Below are 23,224 nucleotides of genomic sequence, written 5' to 3' on the forward strand. Positions count from 1 at the left end.
AATGTAAAGACAGGCAGGTCCAGACTGTCAAAATTAGAGATGCTTTAACAACTTGAGTGAGGACTCTTGCCAGAAACACCTTTTTGTTATAGCAGAGGTAACATGCCTGGCAGATAGGACCACCTGGGGTGGGGTGCCGGAAGTGTGGGAAGGGTGAGACAGGGGAGCAGAAGTCTGACTGACACATTCATTCACAGGCCTATCTTGACATAAAATGCAACCCCCCCTTCTTCTTTACAGTGAACTTTGCCAAGAATCTAAACACAATCTCAGATTTCAAGCCCAGTTGGTTTGGGTTTTATTTTCATCATTTATCTATTTACCATAAGCAAAATAATAATAAATAATAATAATAATAATAGTGTTATATATTTGGATGCAGCATAAATACAGGAAAAGCAAATTTATATTCATGTTAGTAAAAAAAAATTATAAATGCTTACCCCTGAGAGATGATCTACATATATGTAACCGACACTGCAGTCCAGTTTTATGATGCCAGAGCTGTCTGTTACTTCACAGTTTATTTGCTTCTCTTCCTAAAAAGAATTAGAAAAATAAAAAACAATTGGTTTAGGTAGAAAAGGGAACAAGAAGGTTGTAACCTGTGTTGAAGGATAATTTTTGAAAATAAAAATATTCCAAAGAATTTACTTTCCTAGACAACTATTTTTATTTATTTTATTTATTTTTTTTTACATTTTTTTAATTTATTCATTTTTTTAGAGAGAGGAGACACAGAGAGAGAAAGAGACAGAGAGAGGAAAGAGATAGAAAGAACAGAGGGAGGAGCAGGAAGCATCAACTCCCATATGTGCCTTGACCAGGCAAGCCTGGGGTTTCGAACCAGCGACCTCAGTGTTCCAGGTCGACGCTTTTACCCACTGCGCCAACACAGGTCAGGCCTAGACAACTATTTTTGAAATAGAAAAATAAATAAATGATATAAGTATGTACATGTATTTAGGATTTATCTTACAATTTATCTGTATTCTCCACAGAATTATTCCTGAACTCGTGGCTTTCATCCATGTTTGTGTGTCCCCTCTGTAACTCAAGGTCCAGTTCCTTGCAAAATTATGAGATTAGGAATTTATAAAGTCTATGTTTCACATCCCTCTTCTGTGTGGGATGTGAGAATGTGCTTACGGTATATAATATACTTGCAATAATTGGAGTCATAATAGTATACATACACATGTATTCAGTATTTTAGGGAAAAATACACAGTTCTATATATACTTGTATAGATATGAATTTCCCTGAATATTTGAGTTTTCCCTCTTACTATTGCTAATAGGCTCTTAATGCTCTAGAGAATGGGGGTAATAATATTTGTGAGAGGTCAAAGAACTTTCTAAATGCCCTTAAAGTGAGGGAATAAGATCTGGGTAAATTTTCTAAGAAACAGAAAACCATCAAAGTAACTGAGGCTCACGTCTTTGAAATTCAACCATATAATAACCCATTGGGGGATTTCAGTGCTTGTGACTGAGGCACTGTGATAAGAAAAGGTCTCCAGGGGCTTGAATCCCTTCCAGAGAAGGAGAAACCTGCCCACAATCTGGATGACACCAAGAGTCTGGATTTGTGGATTGCTGGTTCTAGAATGTTGGAGGCCCTTTAGAAACAAGAATGGGCGTATGAATTTCAAATGCAGAGCAGTAACTCTGGGAACCCAGCAGGGAGGACCAATATTGCTTGTGCTGGGACTCAACTAAAAGAAAAAGCATCAAGCACCAGATGTACAAGGTGTACTAGTGAAAAGAGCAACGTCACCCAAGCAGCTTTCTTGGATAACTGGACAATTGTTTTCTGGAAATAGGAAGCTGACTTTTGATTTCAGGTTCCAAGGAATTCGACATTTTGGTCTGGAATATGGATGAAGTCTCAAAATCACCAGAAGCCCAAGTGATTAGTCTAAAGAAATCCCAGATATTTAGATCTCAACAGGATGAAGTGAATCATACCATTTACCCTTTTTAAAAATTAAGTAAAACCTCATGTAGTGTCATGCTATTGAGGTTTCCAATACTCACCAGATCTAAAATCTTAATGAAGTAAATACCAGTGGGCAGTCTGATATGCAGAGTTGTTTCATATGCATCATCACCAGCATTAAACAAGGACACATTCAACATTAATGTTCTCATACTGCCAACAGCGAGATAGGTTTTATTTTCATGTGGCCTAAAAATTAAGCAATATTATTTAGTTCTTATTTGGGAAACAAAGATCCCATTCCTTTATTCATTTATCCTGAACATAAAATATTAATTAGAAAAGACAACCAGAGGGAAATGACCACATGTAGGTAGATGCAAATCTATTTTTTTTAAATAACTCAATTTCCTATATTTCAGGCAAGTGTTTTAAGCTATTACCCAAGAAAAGTTTTAAAATTAGTTATAATTAAACTATTCAGCTTTCTGCCATACTTCTTTTCTGCTTACTTCTGGCTCTCATAGTTGTACATATTTTTATGATTTTGCAGTATTTTTCAAAAAGGAAAGTATTTTTTCCTTTCTTTCTTAATTCTTGAAGAGACATTGAATTAGCTGCTGCCCAAATCGAAGGAGGAAAATGGGGTCAGTGGAAGAAAAGGAGAACAGAGATAGCATTCTCACCAAAACAGAAGATGTTTAGGTGGAAATGAGCAGAGCATGAGAAAGGACTGCAATCCCAGCACTTGAATCCAACTACAGTCTGTTAAGAGCAGAATTCACTTCTTAAGACAGGCTACTCTCCTGTCTGAATAATGAGACCAAGTTAAGAGAATTGCAGAAATTCTTCACCGTGCTGTGAGGTGAAAAGAGAAGATTGCTACAACTCGAGGCACATGAATGAAATCAAGTTCTGGCCCTGGCATCAGTTCCAGAGGCTTACTTAACATTTTTAAGCCTCAATCTGTCATAAGCATGACATGAACTCCTCAGAGCAACACATTTACATATGAGGAACTTGAGGTTTAAGGAACTTATTCAAGGTCTCACAGCTAGAATGTTCTCAAGTCTCAAAGCAAATGCAAGTCTTTTCCTATACAGCCCCTTCTTTTTGCCAAAGAGTTAGAAGAGCTGAATGCTAATGAAAACTTTTGTTTCAGTCCGATTCTATAAGCTTTTCTCAAAGACAGGTGTTCAGATATCCAAGAATTTAGAAAAAGTAATTCAACCGGAGAAGGATGTGACCCAAACCAAATATCAGATGAGAATAATGGTAACTATATGAAAAGTGAACAAAACATTCACCTAGAACTTTAAAATTTAGAAAGTCTCTCTAATAATGTTTACATTACACCATTGTAATCACTATCCATATAGAATATTGGTAGTTGATAAAACAATTTTTGGATACACTAAATACACAACAAGCATTAAATAGTTGTTTGTTAGTTAATTTAAGACAAAGGGTACTTAAAGACAGAATTTAAGTTATGTTGCTTTTTGCTTTTATAATATTTTGCTGACTTATGATGAGCACAATAAAAATTAGAACCATTTTTAAAAAAAAATAAAGGTTGAATTTTATTCTGTTTTTATAAAATATCAGGGTGATCCCTTCATAAATTATGACTGTACAACTGCTATACTGTACACCTGAAATGAATATAAAATATTGATGTCAACTGTAATTGAAAAATAAAATTTTAAAAAGTCTGAAAATTTCACAATTGAACCTTAGTTAACTGAAATTGATTTCTCAATTGAATTCTTAATTGATTTCTCAAGTACTCCTTTTCCAATCCAATTTCACACAACCAAAGAGGGTCACTTTCCAAAAATCTAACTTGATGATGTCACATGCCTGCTTAATATCCTTCCATGCCTCAAGAGAGAGTTCCAATTCATTAGCATGGCATGTGAGGCCTTCAGGGACTGGCCCCGCCTTGCTTCCCATTGTCCAGCTCACGCCTTTGTTTTAGCCATGCCTTTCACAAAGAGTTGTCCAAACATGCCATGGTGTTTTGTGTCTTACTTCAACTAGCCTTCTACTTTTCACATCTTCCTTCTTCATGTATCTGGCTAACTTCTTCAAGTTTTAGGAGTTCTAGCTAACAGTCATTGCTAACCCCCTTCACCCAGCAGTCCCTGTAAGAGAAGTGAATTGTAGCTTCTCTCTCACCCTAAGCACACTGGGCACCCCTATTATGCAGTATTTTCACACTGGGTTGTTGTTTTTTTATCACTAGAGTAAGATCTTCTGGAGAGAGGATATTGGGTCATGATTATTCTGTTTGTTTCAGATCTTAGCAACATAGTGTTAAAAAAATATATGTGCTATGTATATGTTACATACATTAAAACATTTTAAAATTCTGGTTAACACTAAGGAAACACAGTAGAAAAACTGGGGAAACAACTGGATAAGTAATAGTTAAGAGTTCCTGAACTCAACATTATAAATTCTATCAAATTACAGCAATGCTTACTTGTTTTCAGTGTTAAGATAAATTCTGAATGTTTTACTAAGATAAGCAAGTAAGTATCTACTACTACCACAATCATGTGATCTGCACCCCACCCCTACAACTGAACATTTTAGTGGCAATACAACTACTGAATTGACTAAGAAATTAATGGCAACATCAATACTGGAGAGTATAATTTTTGAGAATTATCAATTCTCATGAACCTCAGAATGAAAACAAAACTACTATAATTTTGGACACTTTTCTTCATTTTCATGCCTTTAATAATACAACCTAAGAAACTGAACAATAATACCTAACAATTCTTACCTCTTTTTTTTTTCTGTTTTAAACTTCCTTATCAAGGTAGAACTTACACATAACAAAATGAGGATATCCTAAGTGTAAAGCTCAGTGCATTTTTGCAAATGTAATTCACCCATAAAACCAGCACCCAGGTCAGGAAAACTATATTACCAGCATGACAGAAATACTCCGATTCCCCTTCCCCTTCCTTCCAGTTATGGCTCCCACCCACAACTTTGCTTTTACCGGTACAGACTGGCTTTGCCCAGTTTACTATTTTGCATCAGTGGACTCAGAGAATATGTAATCTTGTTTTACTCAAAATGTAAGTAATCAGGCTTTTCTTACTGAAAATCTTGTATATAAGATTAATCTACATTGGTGCATGTCACTGGAAATTGTTTATCCTATTTGTGTGTACATACCACTTTGTAAATATGCTACATTTTATTTATCTACTCACATTGGATTTATCTACTCCATTATCATTGGCAGTTTCTACTTGGAATCTATTAGTCTTTTGGTAAACATATATATAGGGGGTCCTTGGGTTATGACACAGTTCCATTCCTACAACAGTGACGTAATCCAAATTTTGGTGTAAGTCGAAACACACCCTAGCCTAAGTCACTTCCCTATCCTAACACAGTAGTAAAATCATAATCTAGAACATAAAAACACAACTAAGCCACAGAGAAAGAGAAAGGACATAAATATACTGTACCGTACGCATTACTGCATATTCTTCCAATGTGCACAACAAAACTAGTTTGCCCACATGGTCTATAAGTACAACGCTAAAGACATAAGCTGAAAGAAACACTAATGTCTCAATTTTTTTAAGCTTTTATGGGAGTGAGCACTGTAAACTTGAAACGTCATATGTCAAGACTATCATAACCAGAGGACCCCTGTATGTAATACTGTTGGGTCTGTGAGTAGGCCTTTATAGTATTTTAACTCAGGATTAATTCTTTAAATCTCTAAATCTCAGCTTCTTTTAGCAACCTGCTTAAATTATACTAACAAATTATATATAAATTGCAAAATATACTATAAGAAATTATATTTAACCAGAAATAACAGAATTGTCATATTAAAAGCAAGCATATCATAGAGTAGAGGTTCAAAAACTGCCTGATGGCCCAATTCGGACCTCTGCCTGGTTTCGTAAATAAAGGTTTAATGAGCCATCTCATTCATCTGTGGCTAATTTTACACGGCGGATGCCAGCAGCGTTGAGTAGTTGAGAGTGATCTCTGCCCCACAAAGCCTAAAATACTATCTGTCCCTTTATGGAGAACATTTGCCACAGAGCAATTTGATGGATAAGTATAATTAGTTTCAAAATAATCATACAAAATAATATTACTATATTTAAAATCTACTCTGTATGACTATGGCATACAGTAGAGGCTCATTTCCAACAGCGCAGGGTACAGAATTAGAGAAAAATGATTTTCCAGTCCTCATCATTCCTTGGTGAGTACTTAAGACATCAAGGAGAAAGGAATGAAGAAGATGTCCCTATGTAGCCTCTCTAGCTTCTGATCCCTGGGTTCAAGAAGCTGGATGTTTCAGGAAGGATATGAAATAACAAACAAAAGAGTCATTCCAAACCATGGCTATCATTTCAGGGTGGAGAAATTTGACTCAGTGATAGTGTGTTTCAGGGAATGGCTGTGATGTAAACCTCTGCGTTACATAAGTATGTTTCTAGTTGGTGGCACAGTTTGAAATGATAGAGAAGAAAAATGTGCAGGAACATGGCTGTCCTACATTCCCCCTACTGCTCCGTAAGCAGGTTACAACGAAAGGAGCCGATTAGGTTCTAAAAGTAAACTTCAGCTTGCCATTAAAGTTTAATTAAGACCTGTGGAAGAGCTGCCTAGAAATAGACATTTATAAAATATTCTGGCACGCAACCAAAGCATTAGTCACCGAACACCTTCGGGAAAGAACTTGGCACTTAGACAAGCAACAGAAGGTGAAAGCACTGCATAAACAGCCAGGGTCCAAGACAACAGCAAATTAAAGAGAAACACGATGTGTACATTTTAGCAGCTAGACTTATGGTTTATTTTCCATTTTTAAGCTATTCTGCCACATAATCATAATTACAATTCTACTTAAAAAAAACAAAGAATCTACAACTTACTGTATCTTGATGCCTTAACAAGGTGCCGCCAGAAAGATATCCACCAGCTTTCTACGGGAGGCATAACAAAGGACCAGGTGCACATCTGGAAGTGCGACAAGGCTGAACCAGAGCTTTCCCCACAAATCCTAGTTCAGTCTTCATTAAAACACGCATAATGCAGGCTTGAAATGTTCAAAACAGCCTAGAAGCCATGTGATTTGAAGAAATCAAGGTACTGTGTACATACGGAATCACAAGTGAAAGAGGAAAAACAAATGATGTGTTTTAGCATCAAAACTCTCTGCTTTTCTTGAATGAATGATAGTTTTATTTTGCAAGAAAGGCTCCCTAAATCTTAGTATAATGAATGTATTTTACCTTCATAACATGAAGTAGTGCTTCATAGCTAACTTTTTTTAAGATGCTAGAATAAAATATAATGTAAGCTGATACAGATCGGTGTCAAGAGACATGAGTCACTTATTTGACAAAAAGTAGCCTGCAGCAGATGGCTTGCAGGCTCAAGTAAAATTTAATCTTTATTTTTCCCTACTGACTCCAGGGAAAAAAGTACTGGAAAATTCTTGTCTACTGGAATATATCAGTTACCTGACATTTCAGAAGATTTTATTGAATAATGGCAAATTCATTGAAGTCTAGAGGAAAGAGTACAGCAGAACACAGATAGGAAGATCAACTAGGAAATAGCATGTTTTAGTTGACAAAGCATATAACTCATCTTCCCCAAGCTCTGTGAGATCAGTGAGGCACACAGGGTTGGGGCAAATGTAGGTTTATAGTTGTGAATATGTGAAACATGGAGTTAATAAAGCTACTGTAATAACCATAACCCGCATGTCTTTTTCCATACGAACAACTGTAAGCCTACTTTTGCCCACCCCATATTCTTCCAATGCGCACAACAAAACTAGTTTGCCCACGTGGTCTATAAGTACAACACTAACGGCATAAGCTGAAACACTAATGTCTCAATTTTTTTAAGCTTTTATGGGAGTGAGCACTGTAAACTTGAAACGTCGTATGTCAAGACTGTCGATATTTCTACTATCTGCATTTTAAAAATGGACGATTTTGTTAGGTTAGCTCTTCTAGGGGCTGATCGCATAGGGGCTGATGTCGAAAATTGTTTGCTGTCTACCCAACAATGATGGTCTTTAATGGCTGCTAACAGAACCATGGATTATTCAGGCAGTAGGTGCCATTCCCTTGATACTACAGAAGACAAGCCACTAGGTCATCTTCAGGGAATGAGTTAGGATAGATTTAATATGATCACGATGACTCCATTCTCCATGATGGGTTCAAGATGAGCATGTGATACAAGTCTAGGTAATCATAATAAGAGTCTGCGAAGGCACTGCCCTTCCTGGAAAACCAGCCTCAAGAGGACACAGAATTTGGCTCTTACCCTCCTTTTTTTTCTTACTGGGAGCCTTGGTGCTGTTTCAGCCATCTAGTGACCAGGTGAGAAAAGCCAAGAAAACCGAAAAGATAACTATGAATAGCCAGGTTTTGGTACTTACTCCCTAACCTGCTTACTGTCTCCTCCAGACAGCACTCTATGCAAAATAATTAAATGCTTTTATTGCTTGAGTCACTATTACTTAGGCATTGTTACTTGCAGTTCAAGGCATTCCTAACTGATGTGAAAGCAATTGTTCAGGAAAAGCCTATGTCACTGACCCCAGAAGCATGACTGAGGAACAGAAGTATCATTTACATTGGGACCTATATTAAATAAAGACTTGATTTCAAACCCCCTCTGCTATTATATTTGTAATCTTGAAAAAGTCATGTTTGTTCATCTCCCTTTTGCAGTGTAAATCCATTTGAACATGCTTTATTTTCCTGAGAATTAAGACACTCAGGTAGAAGCCTCAACTTAATGAAAACATAAGACAGAGTGTGTAGGCGCCCTTTAGTTTGCTGTTGGCAGTGCGTTATTTCAGCCTTCATAAACTCATGTTCTTTACTGAGTAAATGCATTTACCTAAAGCAGTTTGTAGCTCTGGGGCACATAAATATCATTAGAGCCAGTGGAGTTACAGGAGGGAGAATGTATAGAACATATGGTCACAATACGCCTCTTATTATAGCGAAGGGAGAGAGGACACCTATGTGAGGCAGGCATATATTTGTCTGAAAGAGTATAATTTACTAAAAATGCAAAGCAGTTTGTCAGAATCTTTTACAGCGGGCCTAAAAAATGATTAGAACAGTTTTCATTAGAGAATCCCTCAAATAAGTTATCATTCTCCAAGTAGAAATTGCTGTAACTTTTCTAATTGATGCAAAGGGCATGGTGCTTCTATTTTGCACTGGTATTCATAACACTTCAAATCTCATAAAACTGAAAACTGCTGGGAACATAAAGAGACAAACTCTGGACAAATTACTAGTATATATACAGAAAATGTTTAGAATTCATTGGCAATATTTCATTTCATAGCCAAACTAAAATGTCCTTATCATGATCTATAAATATTCTTTTACCAAAAATAACAATTTTCATCAAAGCTTCATGCCCAGAAAATTTTGTACTATGCACTTGGCCTGCATTATTTCATTTTACCTTTAAAACACCTTTCACAGAGCAGGTAGTATTTTACCTCCTTATCAATGAGGAAAAAGGTATATAACGGTTCAAAAGCTGCAGACCTCTAAAAAGGTCATGCAGCTAGGAAAGGGTAGATATAGAACTTGAAGCAGGTTACTTTGATTTCAATTCTGAAACGCTTAACCACCACAATGGTTCTCAGGTTTTAGTGTAATAGGTACTATTAATAATAAACATTTCTGGCCTAGTCCCCATAGCTTCTAATTTGGATGGTCTGGAGCCTCAAAACCTGCATTTCTATCACGCATTCCAGGTGATTCTTATGAAAGTGACTCAAAGGCCGCACTTGGAGCAATGCTGCCTTACCCTTGGTTGCCTGCCATTTAAAATCACAATGGACTTGATATTTAGATGATAAGCAACAGTACCACTTTAAATTAAAAATGCAAAGTAGATCGTGTAATAGCTTATTGTGAGAAAATAAGTAACAAATAAAAAAATTCAATAATAATTCAATATCTTAATTCAAGAAGATATATTTTCATTATTCAGGAAAGAAGAAGTTTTAGTAATATTTTCATACAAATTTCAATGTCTCATTTTCTCCTAGGCCCAAGGGACCGCAATGATAAATGACAAAGGTGACAGTGGGAGTTTCTGATTTAAGAAAATAAAAACACTACTTATTTATAGCTTAGATAAGCGTTTCCACACACAACTCTACTCATCAAAGGCCCATGACAGCAAAAACACCAAGAAAACTAAGCATTTTAGGAAGAAAATAAATACATGAATGACAAGGTTATAAATTTTTCAACTAATACATCAATAAAGGCACCATGTTACATGCTGGGATACAAAGTCATTAGTAGTCACTGTATCTGGAATATCAGAGCAGCCAATCTGGATAATTTAAGTATAAAGTCCAATTATATATCAAATAGGTTAGGGCTTCTTGGACCTCAGTTGTGGATGCTCAAGGCTATATTGGCATTGCCTAAATGAAGAAAATTAATTTATTCTCTGCCATATGTGATCCCATCCAGCAGGGTAGTCAACACTATTTGTCAACCTTTTTACTCATTCCTAGTTGACTTCTTATCCCATTTGTCATAACAGCTATTTCGAATCTTTCTACAAGCCTTTCAACTTTCCAGACCCATCCTAAAGGCCCTCCCTTTCCATGAAGGAACCTGCTTTTCTATCCTGTCTATGCATGAATTCTCTACATTTTATTCCCTTCCACACTGAGTGTCTTAATCAGTGTCAAGCATCTTTTCATAGCTGCTTAGTTCAAGATAAGGAGTTTTAATTTCTTTCCAAGGCTAACTACTCCACCTGAGTCTGATCCCATTATAGGCTGTTTTCTTTAGAACCTTGTTCCATTCTCAGCAAGCATCTATTAGTCACCCACAGTGTGCCAGACATTGTTTTAGGCACTGGCAACACAAAGATGAAAAGATAGGAACCTGCCTTGAAGCAGCTTACAGATGGTTGGAGACGGACGATAATGGCTGTGAGTGCCAGTGCAGTGGGCCAGGGGCCCGGCAGGACCTAGGTTTATGCACCTGGAGACCAAAGGGACTTCACCGAGGAAACAGCTGAGATTTACGGGATATAAATAACAGTTAATCAAGTGGATAAATTGGAGAAGTGAAATGAAGAAATGAAACCACAGAGACTCAAGAGAGCATGGTCTAGTCAAGCAACTATAAGTAGTTTGCCATCAATGGAAAAAGGACTGGAAAAGTGGTGAGAAAGAATGTCAAGCAGTTTAGAGTTTAAGGTTATAATGAGCCACTAAGGCATGGCTATCAGAGACGTATGTGAGGAAGCTCACTTCGGAAACATCAGGGTAGAGGAATTAGAATAATGCAGAGTAAGAGGCCAGTAGCCCAGGAAGCAGGAAAGCTCAGTGATATACAAGAATACTGAGTGCCTGTTTTGGAGCAAAGGTGGTAGAGACAGAGAATTATGGTGGACAAAAATAAAAACAAAACAAACAAACAAACAAAAAAAACTAAAACAACCTTTAAGTGGTAGTATTATAAAACTTAGTAATTTATTGAATGTGAGAGGTAAGAAAGGAAGAAGAATACAGACTGAGATTCCAGGTTGTTGGTTTTGGTAACTAATTGTGTGTCATCATTGGTGGACCATGACTGGGCACTCAAGAGGACATGTCCAATAGACAATTGGATGTGTGGGTGTGAAACCCAGAGATAACTGATTTGGGCATTGGCAGTGTAGACAGGTCAAGTGAGGTCACAAGTATAGGTTAGATTATCCAAGGAAAATATGAGAGTGTGAGAAAGGGGTGAGAAAACCATCTGGGGAGTCAACAGAGCCCAAATCAAAGGTCCTCCAAAGACAATGAAAAAGAAGGGAGTAGAAAGACATCATGGAGATGAAAGCAAAAGACAGTCAAAAGAGGTAGTCAAAAGCTATCATGGATATAAGTAGAAAAATTCCCTCTCCAATTTATTCTTTTTCCCGTCTTTGCATGATTGAATAAATAACGTGATACATCCACTTGTTCCTAGTATATTTTCTTCCCTTAAGCACCGACCCTGTCATTCAGCTACCACTGCCCTGAAATTCCTATCTTAAAATTTGTCAGTGACATCCTGTTTTAACCCATTAAGTTACATTCTAACTCTCATGATCTTTCCTCAGTCATGCCCTCTGGTCTCTCTACAGACCTTACAATATGAAGTTCTTCTTTTTATATTAACTATTTCATAGTGCACTTGGTTCTCCTCTTAGTACTTTTCCGTCTCCCGGGGGACTCCTTATTTTTGTTAAGTTTTTTAAATTAACCTATCCCCCCAAGAGCTAGTCTTTACTGTTTTTCCCTGTGAAATGCACATTTCACCTACTGCAGCCCAAAGCATTACCACAAGTCAGGAATGTGGAGAGGACTTGCACAGTAACCCTGAACTAGATTTTCAAGCAGAGAGCTTCATAGAGATGTCCCACCAAATTCAATGTGCCCCAAATTAAACTTCTCAATGTGCCCCAAATTAAACTTCCTTCCTTTACAGATTTACCTCCCAGGAGAGCCCCTCACTGCCCTGCCCTGTCACTGATGCCTCCTTCTCCTCTTTCATTTCCCATTTGCAGTCATCCTTCAAGCTGAGCTGTGCATTCCCTTTTGGTCCCTATTTTCATATGTTTCCCTGATATACTAAACAATTTCAATTCAGGAGTATCTAGACATGACAAAATTACAATGGTTTATTTCCCATAATAAAATAACAGCAATCAACATTTATCTAGTGCTCACTACATGCTAGGCACTATACCAAGCACAGTACATATGTTTTCCTTTTATTGGTCCCCTCATGTGATTTTAGAAGAACAAGGTGGATTAGTCGCTTTCAAACGTGTCATATATACTTTGGAATATCTTTATTTTATACATCAATCTGAATTATGTAATTATTTTTCTGGGTAATAAGAAACCTCACATTATGTAGTACTTAGCTCATTTTGTCCTTAAAACTCATATTGAGGTGCTGATAAACGTCTAGAACACAACTACCATTCTAATAATAACCTAAGGTACAGTGAGATCCTGAAATATCTCCTCAATTACCAGTAAAAGATTAAAATATGCTTCATAAAGTGTTGGTGCTCACATATTCTCATTCTTTCAAAAAGTGGTCATTTTTAAGTGGATACTTACGTGAATGATGTATAGATGTATCCCTTAATCTCTCTCAGTAGAATGTTGTTCTTTCCTAGTTCTCTAACTGCTGCTAACCCCCAAATATTAGTTCTTAGTCCTTTTATCTTTAAACCCACAGGCCAGGCACGCCCCTTATCCCATCTTGATGAATAACAAAGAGTACACTTACTTCAAAAATCCAATTTTTGCAGAAACCTGCAAATCAGCAGAACAATTTTCATGGGCACAAAACCTTGCAAAGTTTATCTGGAAATAATACATGACAGTATTTTATTATTAGTTCAATCAGTAGGTACATTTCTGTTTTTCTTTTTTTTTTAATACTAAGACATATGATACATGAGAAGAATAAACCAAATTGCTAACTCCTTGTTTTATCCTGTTTTGTAGAGTTTAATGTGAGACTTGGTAGGCTTAAATGACAAATAATTACAGAGCTAAAAGAACTAAGTTCATTCAACAGGCAAACTTAAAGCTTAAATTTGTTAGGTAGAAAAATTGAACTTTTCTTTCCTAATATTTGTAAAAAAATTTTTTAACCAAACTGTGGTCATAACCTATTTAAGTATTTAATACCCACACTGCCAAGATGTTCTTTGTCAAATTCCTCTCAATTATCCCATGCTTTGAGTCCACTTATTACACATGAGCAGATAGTAAGAGCTAGTTTATGTTTGTTGAAAATAATGAATTGTAAAAATTTAGAAATTTTACTTTAAGAACACATGAACAGGCCCTGGCTGGTGGCCCAGTGAATAGAGCATTGACCTGGCATATGAACATCCCAGGTTTGATCCCTGGTCAGGGCACACAGGAGAAGCGATCATCAGCTTCTCTCCCTCTCCTTCTTCACTTTCTCTCCCTCTTCCCATACTGCAGCCAGTGGCTCCATTGGTTCTAGCATTGTCCCTGGTGCTGAGGATAGCTTGGCTGGTCTGAGTACATCAGCCTCAGGTGATAAAAATAGCTTGGTACTTGAGGATCAGCCCCAAACAGGATTGCCGGGTAGATACTGGTCGGGGCACATGTGGGAATCTGTCTCACTCTCTCCCTTCCTCTCATTTAAAATAAATCAATAAATAAATTTTAAAAAAGAATACATTGAACAAAATTTAGTGATAGCCTATCTTAGAGGTTCCAGAATTTGTTTACCTCTGAGCATTTTAATAGGACCCAGAGATGGTACAAGGCACATGAGAATAGTTGAATTCAAAGCTGAACAAAGAAAAAAGGAGAAAAAGAGAAAAAAGGAAAAAAATGAGATGCTAAGGTAAAAAAGGTGAGATGCAGAAAAGAAAGAAATTTAGAAAGTCAGAGAGGGAGCCCGGGAGATGAAATGGCAATCTGGAGTGCTGTCTAACTGCACGTCAGCTCCCAGTCGCCTGATCCTGGGAAGCACGGGTCAAGCGTAAACCCTTCTCCAAGGGATTAGGTGAAAAGGACTTTTTTCCTACCACTCTTATTTGGAAAACAGAATAAAATGTGAACTGTTCTAATATAACTACAAATTGCTTAGGTTTTGGCTTGTGTACTTAAACAGTAAAAAACATTTAAAAATAGTTGATACTGAAAAGTGAAGTTAAACAAAAGAATGTAAAAAGAAACTGACTTCCAGAAATGTTTTTTATATATATGGGTATAGAGGAAATTTGCTCTTAAGTTAGTATGTTTATTCAGTCTAACACTGTAGAATAGACAGTGGTGATTGTAAGCTCAAATATCTTAAAGTGACTGAGAGGCAATTTTGTTGAAACAGGCTATGAGCTAGACCAGTGGTCCCCAACCTTTTTTGGGCTACGGACTGGTTTATTGTCAGAAAATATTTTCACGGACCGGCCTTTAGAGTGGGACGGATAAATGTATCACGTGACCGACACAAGCATCAAGAGTGAGTCTTAGACGGATGTAACAGAGGGGATCTGGTCACTTTTAAAAAATAAAACATCATTCAGACTTAAAAATAAATAAAATGGAAATAATGTAAGTTATTTATTCTTTCTCTGCAGACCAGTACCAAATGGCCCACGGACCGGTAGCGGTCTGCGGCCCAGGGGTTGGAGACCACTGAGCTAGATCATTAAATGTCCCTTTTATCTTTCACATTCTGTGTGCCATTAAGAACATTTTAATTAATGCTTTTACCATTCCCCAAAATATCCTGTTGACTATGTCTTCATGTTGTTGGACAGAAATATTCTGAACAACTGGACTCCCAGAAATAAATACACCATCAGCGACACTGATATATTTGGGGATAAACTGGAAAGAGTAGCGCACTGGTTAGAATGCAGGATCTCAAAATGCAATTGGTCCTGAGATGAGGCTGGAAAGCATACAGTTAATTTTAAAAAAGAAATTGGATTGAGCAAAAAGGACCAAAAAACTCCCTCAAAAAACAACAAAAACAAAAAACCCTCATGGACACAGACAACAGTGTGGGGATTGCTGGGGGGTGGGGGTGGGGGAGGGTATAGAGGGATAAATGGAGATGGACAGAGACTTGACGGGGGTGGGGGAGAATATAGAAGGATAAATGGAGATGGACAGAGACCTGACCGGCGTGGGAGAGGGTATAGAGGGATAAATGGAGATGGACAGAGACCTGACCGGCGTGGGAGAGGGTATAGAAGGATAAATGGAGATGGACAGAGACCTGACGGGGGCGGGGGAGGGTATAGCGGGATAAATGGAGATGGACAGAGACTTGACGGGGGTGGGGGAGGGTATAGAGGGATAAATGGAGATGGACTGAGACTTGACGGGGGTGGGGGAGGGTATAGAGGGATAAATGGAGATGGACAGAGACTTGACGGGGGTGGGGGAGGGTATAGAAGGATAAATGGAGATGGACAGAGACCTGACGGGGGCGGGGGAGGGTATAGAGGGATGAATGGTGATGGACAGAGACCTGACGGGGGCGGGGGAGGGTATAGAGGGATGAATGGAGATGGACAGAGACCTGACGGGGTGGGGGAGGGTATAGAAGGATAAATGGAGATGGACAGAGATCTGACGGGGGCGGGGGAGGGTATAGAGGGATAAATGGAGATGGACAGAGACTTGAAGGGGGTGGGGGAGGGTATAGAGGGATAAATGGAGATGGACTGAGACTTGACGGGGGTGGGGGAGGGTATACAGGGATAAATGGAGATGGACAGAGACTTGACGGGGGTGGGGGAGGGTATAGAAGGATAAATGGAGATGGACAGAGACCTGACGGGGGTGGGGGAGGGTATAGAGGGATGAATGGTGATGGACAGAGACCTGACGGGGGCGGGGGAGGGTATAGAGGGATGAATGGAGATGGACAGAGACCTGACGGGGGCGGGGGAGGGTATAGAGGGATGAATGGAGATGGACAGAGACCTGACGGGGGCGGGGGAGGGTATAGAGGGATGAATGGAGATGGACAGAGACCTGACGGGGGCGGGGGAGGGTATAGAGGGATGAATGGAGATGGACAGAGACCTGACGGGGGTGGGGGAGGGTATAGAGGGATGAATGGAGATGGACAGAGACCTGACGGGGGTGGGGGAGGGTATAGAGGGATAAATGGAGATGGACAGAGACCTGACGGGCGTGGGGGAGGGTATAGAGGGATGAATGGAGATGGACAGAGACCTGACGGGCGTGGGGGAGGGTATAGAGGGATGAATGGAGATGGACAGAGACCTGATGGGGGTGGGGGAGGGTATAGAGGGATGAATGGAGATGGACAGAGACCTGACGGGGGTGGGGGGGATGGACACGCAACATGGTATACAGAGAGGTGTTTTAGAGTTGGGCACCTGAAACCTGTATAATTATGTTAACCACTGTCACCCCAATAAATTCAATTAAAAAATAAAATAAAAAGAGAAACTGATGTGTAACATAAATACATGTGTTTATAAATGAGTAAAACTAAACAAAGGAATTTGACTAACAAGACATACATGATTGTGAGTGGAGTGAAAGGGAGATGAGAAAGAAGAGACAGAAGGTGAGAACTACACACACATGACGCCGCCTCTGAGAAACTAACTCACGACTGCAGTTACTTCAGTACGAGCGATCTCCGGTAATACATTAATACATTGCCTTCACAGGCAAAGCCTCCAGGTGAGAAAACTAACATTTTATATGTGTGGGAAACCAGTGCTATGACTAAATGCATAATTTTAACTATTTGGTTCAATAGCCTGAAGGGAATATAAAAAGAAAAAAAAAAAGAAAAACAAGACACAGCATAAATAAATCTTTCTTAAAAAATATTAATTAAATTTTTTAAATTCAGTAATTCACTAGAATTATGCAATATTTCAAAAAACAATTCTTTAGTTACATGTCACAATTTTTTAGTAAAAAAATAAATATTTCTACCGTTTTTTCAATGATGTCTTTTTCTTTCTTTCGCTGCAGAATTGGCTGAAGTGGTGGAAATTCCTCTGAACTTCGCTTACTGATGATGTGATGCCCCAGGTGGTAAGTGGCTTCAATCTGAATTGGGGTGAGGATGTCTCGCACATCTTTCTAAGGAAATTTCAAACCATATGAATTAAAAATAAAAATAAGCATATAAATCTAAAAAAAAAATAGAGAGAGAGAGAGGTCCTATACTTCCTGCATAGGGCCAAACACAACACACAGAAATCAAAAAATCTTACCATTTAAATTATTAAAAAAATTTGTATTTTTTCACATTACAAAAACATTCATGTTTTTAGAAAAAACATAAAAATAGCATAAAAGATGAGAAATTATAACCATCCAATAATATATAAAGGTCTACATTTGGGTATATTTTCTTTTACGGTATTTTCTGTGCATACTTTTCATAACTTTATAACATAAACATTTTCTTTCTTTTATTTTTGTAAAGTGAGAGGAGGAAAGCTAGAGAGACCGACTCCGCACGTGAGGAGGGGAGCCGGAGAGGCCGACTCCGCACGTGAGGAGGGGAGCCGGAGAGACCGACTCCGCACGTGAGAGGAGGGGAGCCGGAGAGGCCGACTCCGCACGTGAGAGGAGGGGAGCCGGAGAGACCGACTCCGCACGTGAGAGGAGGGGAGCCGGAGAGACCGACTCCGCACGTGAGAGGAGGGGGGGAGCCGGAGAGACCGACTCCGCACGTGAGAGGAGGGGGGGAGCCGGAGAGACCGACTCCGCACGTGAGAGGAGGGGAGCCGGAGAGACCCACTCCGCACGTGAGAGGAGGGGAGCTAGAGAGACCGACTCCGCACGTGAGAGGAGGGGGGGAGCCGGAGAGACCGACTCCGCATGTGAGAGGAGGGGAGCCGGAGAGACCCACTCCGCACGTGAGAGGAGGGGAGCTAGAGAGACCGACCCCGCACGTGAGAGGAGGGGAGCCGGAGAGACCGACTCCGCACGTGAGAGGAGGGGAGCTAGAGAGACCCACTCCGCACGTGAGAGGAGGGGAGCTAGAGAGACCCACTCCGCACGTGAGAGGAGGGGAGCCGGAGAGACCGACTCCGCACGTGAGAGGAGGGGAGCCGGAGAGGCCGACTCCGCACGTGAGAGGAGGGGAGCCGGAGAGGCCGACTCCGCACGTGAGGAGGGGAGCCGGAGAGACCGACTCCGCACGTGAGGAGGGGAGCCGGAGAGGCCGACTCCGCACGTGAGAGGAGGGGAGCCGGAGAGACCGACTCCGCACGTGAGAGGAGGGGAGCCGGAGAGGGCGACTCCGCACGTGAGAGGAGGGGAGCCGGAGAGACCGACTCCGCACGTGAGAGGAGGGGAGCCGGAGAGACCGACTCCGCACGTGAGAGGAGGGGGGGAGCCGGAGAGACCGACTCCGCATGTGAGAGGAGGGGAGCCGGAGAGACCCACTCCGCACGTGAGAGGAGGGGAGCTGGAGAGACCGACTCCGCACGTGAGAGGAGGGGAGCCGGAGAGACCGACTCCGCACGTGAGAGGAGGGGAGCCGGAGAGACCGACTCCGCATGTGAGAGGAGGGGAGCTAGAGAGACCGACTCGGCACGTGAGAGGAGGGGAGCCGGAGAGACCGACTCCGCAGGTGAGAGGATGGGGGGAGCTGGAGAGACCGACTCCACACGTGAGAGGAGGGGAGCCGGAGAGGCCGACTCCGCACGTGAGAGGAGGAAAGCTAGAGAGACCGACTCCGCACGTGAGAGGAGGGGAGCCGGAGAGACCGACTCCGCACGTGAGAGGAGGGGAGCCGGAGAGACCGACTCCGCACGTGAGAGGAGGGGAGCCGGAGAGACCGACTCGGCACGTGAGAGGAGGGGAGCTAGAGAGACCGACTCGGCACGTGAGAGGAGGGGAGCCGGAGAGACCGACTCCGCACGTGAGAGGAGGGGAGCCGGAGAGGCCGACTCCGCACGTGAGAGGAGGGGAGCCGGAGAGACCGACTCCGCACGTGAGAGGAGGGGAGCTAGAGATTGACTCCGCAGGTGCCCTGACCGGGATCCACCCAGCAACCTCCGTCTAGGAATGATGCTTGAATCAACCAAGCTATCCTTGGTTGATCCAGAATCAACCAAGGGCCTCTGAAGGTTCGGGATATGGTAATATCTTGAGGCAATCTTTTTTCTTTAACTTTTTTAAAGAGCATAACTCCGGGGCTTTTAAATAAAATCTGATCTCCGTCATCAGTCAGTTCACTCATTTTGCTAAATGGGTCAGTTCTGAATAATTTCTATGACTCTAACGAGAGATTGTTAGATTTCACTAGAACAGGGGTCCCCAAACTACGGCCTGCGGGCCACATGCGGCCCCCTGAGGCCATTTATCCGGCCCCCGCCACACTTCTGGAAAGGGCACCTCTTTCATTGGTGGTCAGTGAGAGGAGCATAGTTCCCAAGCTAACCAAGTACCCAGGGTCAACATTTGAAACAACTGAGCCACTGCTGCAAGACGGGAAGAGAAAGAGAAGGGGAAGAGGGAGGAGAAGAGAAGCAGATGGTCACTTCTCATGTGTGCCCTGACCAGGGGTCTAACCTGGGATGTCTGCATGCCAGGCCAACACTCTATCCAAAGGGTCTAAACATTTTCTATTATAAACTTATAAATTTACATTTTCTATTGTAAATTATTTCAAAGTACTAGTAAATATTTTATACATTTTCCTCTAGATTTGTAGAAATATAATTTCTATACAAGTTTTCTTTTTAGATCTTTCAGTATATTTTGATACAGTTTGATTCATTTGATTTCATAATTTGAAACATATCCTTTATTCTAATAGGTATACAGCAAAATAATTTGTTTAGTATATTTAATATTTTATCTTATTTACTTTACTCAATCTTCTTGCAGTTGTTTTATAACATTTTCTAGGTTGTTTTTACACTTTACAAAGAGTTCTTGGATTTGTTTATCTATTATACAGAAACTGTAGCCTGTTTGAAATCCATTACACTCTGTATGGCACTTAATTTAAATTTAATATCTTAGTAAGTCTTAGCTGTAACCCAACTCCTTTGAGTAATGTCAGTGGGCCATGTTTCTATTTATCTATAGACAACTATAGAATTGGAACATGGCTTAAACATGACTATCTAAAAGCAACTGTAGGATTGTAGCTGATGTCTGCAGCTCAGCTACCTCATCTGAAAATGGGAATAATGATAATGATGAGAGCGATGATGCCTACACTTTATTATTGTGAGGATTCAATGGTACTGTGAATATAAAACAGCACAGTACCTGGCACTTATTAAGCTCTCAATAGATGTTAGAAATTATAATCATTATGCACATTTTACTTTCAAAAGATAGCTATATAAGCTAACCAGGAATTACTGAATTTCAGTTTCTTATAAAAAGAAATTCTGGTAAACATTTGGAAGAAATAAGAAAAAAAAGTTAGACTACTGCCCATCAATGAACATTACAAAGAAGATGACCTACATAACAAGCGTTAGACTTAGACAGGGGTGAGCAAAAGTAAGCTTACAGTGTATGGAAAATAATACAATAATTAGTAAATAATAACACAAGAGTAAACTGTGTTTTGTGTACTCACAACTGTAAACCTACTTTTGCCCCACTCTGTATTGATTAAGTGGTACCCAGAAGATTTGGAGCATGAATCAGAATAGCCAAGACCTTTCTTTACTTTTCCAACCTTACACATAGAGATGATTTCATTCAATAACTTGATAAGTGATCATCTCAATACAAAACCTTGACCACACAGGAATGCTACAAATCAAGGCCCAAATCCCAAGTTATCAACTTGTGAAAACGGAACAGCTTGAAGCCCTGGGTACTACAATAGCAAACTTGATTAAATTATCCCCTAGGTATAGGAGCTAGACAGCCACTGATTGTCTCTCCACATGTCCACTGTTTTAATTCTTCTCAACAAGCTTGCTTTGACCAAATCACATGTTATCTAATTCCTACTAATTTTCTACAAGGTCTTTTCTACATCTGGTGGATATTACTTTCATTATCCTAATTAGCTCTTAATTATACTTTTCTCACAATATATAAAATGTATGTGCACTCTTGCAAGAACTGTACTTGACAGATATTCACACTTATTTAACTTTAACAGCTTCACCTAAAGACAAATGCTATAATATCAAAAATGTCTTAAAGTGACTAATTAAGTATTTGGGAGAGAAAAAGTATAGATTTGCTTAAAATTTTTAATTTGGATGGGCATATTAAAAATAATGAAGATGCCATGCCATATTTTTATGGACAATTACATACAAGAAGGCTCACATAAGCATGCAAATTAGCACATGCCTGAAATTATACAAAGTCTACCGTCTTGTTTGACTTTCACAAAAATTTGTATTTATGGCCTACTTGATAACTGAGTTGTCAGCCCATGTCCTACTGTGCTTATATTAGACAGTGAACAGATTTATTTAAAGGTTGGAATTTATAAAATATTACTGAATGAAAAATAATATTGAGGTATAAACAGTTGAAGATATCTATTCATAAATCTAGTGTGTATAAGACAGGGGACATAAAACTGAAAGCTGGTACCTATGTCACAGTCAGTGACTCATAAATCCGCAGATAGTGTGGGAGATGAGTATGGTGCTGTATGCATACACAATCACAGAAGATGGAGGGCCACCTCATCTACATGGGAAGTCCTTCCACAGAAGAATTATGAACAAGGAGTACAATCAGATTTGAGTTTTGTGAAATGTCCCTCTATTACCAAACATGGGGAATGTGTTGGAAAGAGAGAAGGTAAGACTAAGACAGGGGTCGGGAACCTATGGCTCATGAGCCAGATGTGGCTCTTTTGATGGCTGCATCTGGCTCGCAGACAAATCTTTAATAAAAAAAATAATGTTAAAATATAAAACATTCTCGTGTATTACAATCCATTCATTTCCTACCGCTCATGTTCATGGTTACAAGTGTCTGGAGCCAATCACAGCTGTCCTCCAGGACAACACCAAACTTTTATTGGATAATGCATATTGTACACAGGTCGTTGTATGGCTCTCATGGAATTACATTTTAAAATATGTGGCATTCATGGCTCTCTCAGTCAAAAAATGTTCCCGACGCCTGGACTAAGGCATAGATTGGAACCTAAGCCAACATGACTTGTGCAATTATAATCACTGTCTAGTAAGCATGGATCAAGAGTTGGAGAACTATCAAACATCCAGCACTACAATTTCCTGAGCTAACACAATACGCCAAAGACAGGTGTCCTAACCATTATATCAACAGGTATGCTTAGATTTCCTTTACAGAATTCTTTAAATAGCATGAAGAAGACATTATCCATAAATTGATTAAATATTGACTGATTCTCTGCCTCATGTAATATGTCAGTTCTAAAAAAGAACACAAACTTGCAAAAGATAATATCCTGTTTTCAAAGATCTTGCAGTCTAACAAAGAATTAATACATGTTGGGGTAATCAATTCATTTCTAGAATATCATAATGTCAGTATAGTTATGTTTGCTTGCACTAAAATTTTCAACAGAAATGTATGCATATGTGGATTGATCCATAATGTACTATGATTAAAATATAATTGCATTAGAACAAATTAAACTTCATGAAAGTATGTGCTTATATAAGCAAATAAAATATATAAAAAACAAAAAATGAAAATATATTTAGTAATCAAATACTCATTTTCTTG

The 23,224-nt window shown here is 39.6% G+C and overlaps 1 protein-coding gene across 1 annotated transcript in view; it reads right to left on the bottom strand.

Moving 5' to 3' along the window:
• The window catches only part of ITGA4 (integrin subunit alpha 4), an 87,653-nt gene that overhangs the window by 12,091 nt on the left and 52,338 nt on the right, over positions 1 to 23,224 (bottom strand). The window contains exons 16-19 of the mRNA XM_066233688.1: positions 17,486 to 17,635; positions 13,293 to 13,369; positions 2,040 to 2,190; positions 444 to 539 (exon numbers count right to left, since the gene is read on the bottom strand). Coding sequence (XP_066089785.1) covers positions 444 to 539; positions 2,040 to 2,190; positions 13,293 to 13,369; positions 17,486 to 17,635 — 474 coding nt within the window. The remainder of the gene's footprint in view (positions 1 to 443; positions 540 to 2,039; positions 2,191 to 13,292; positions 13,370 to 17,485; positions 17,636 to 23,224) is intronic.

Source organism: Saccopteryx bilineata, chromosome 5 (assembly GCF_036850765.1).
Source record: "Saccopteryx bilineata isolate mSacBil1 chromosome 5, mSacBil1_pri_phased_curated, whole genome shotgun sequence".
NCBI classification, from domain to species: Eukaryota; Metazoa; Chordata; class Mammalia; order Chiroptera; family Emballonuridae; genus Saccopteryx; species Saccopteryx bilineata.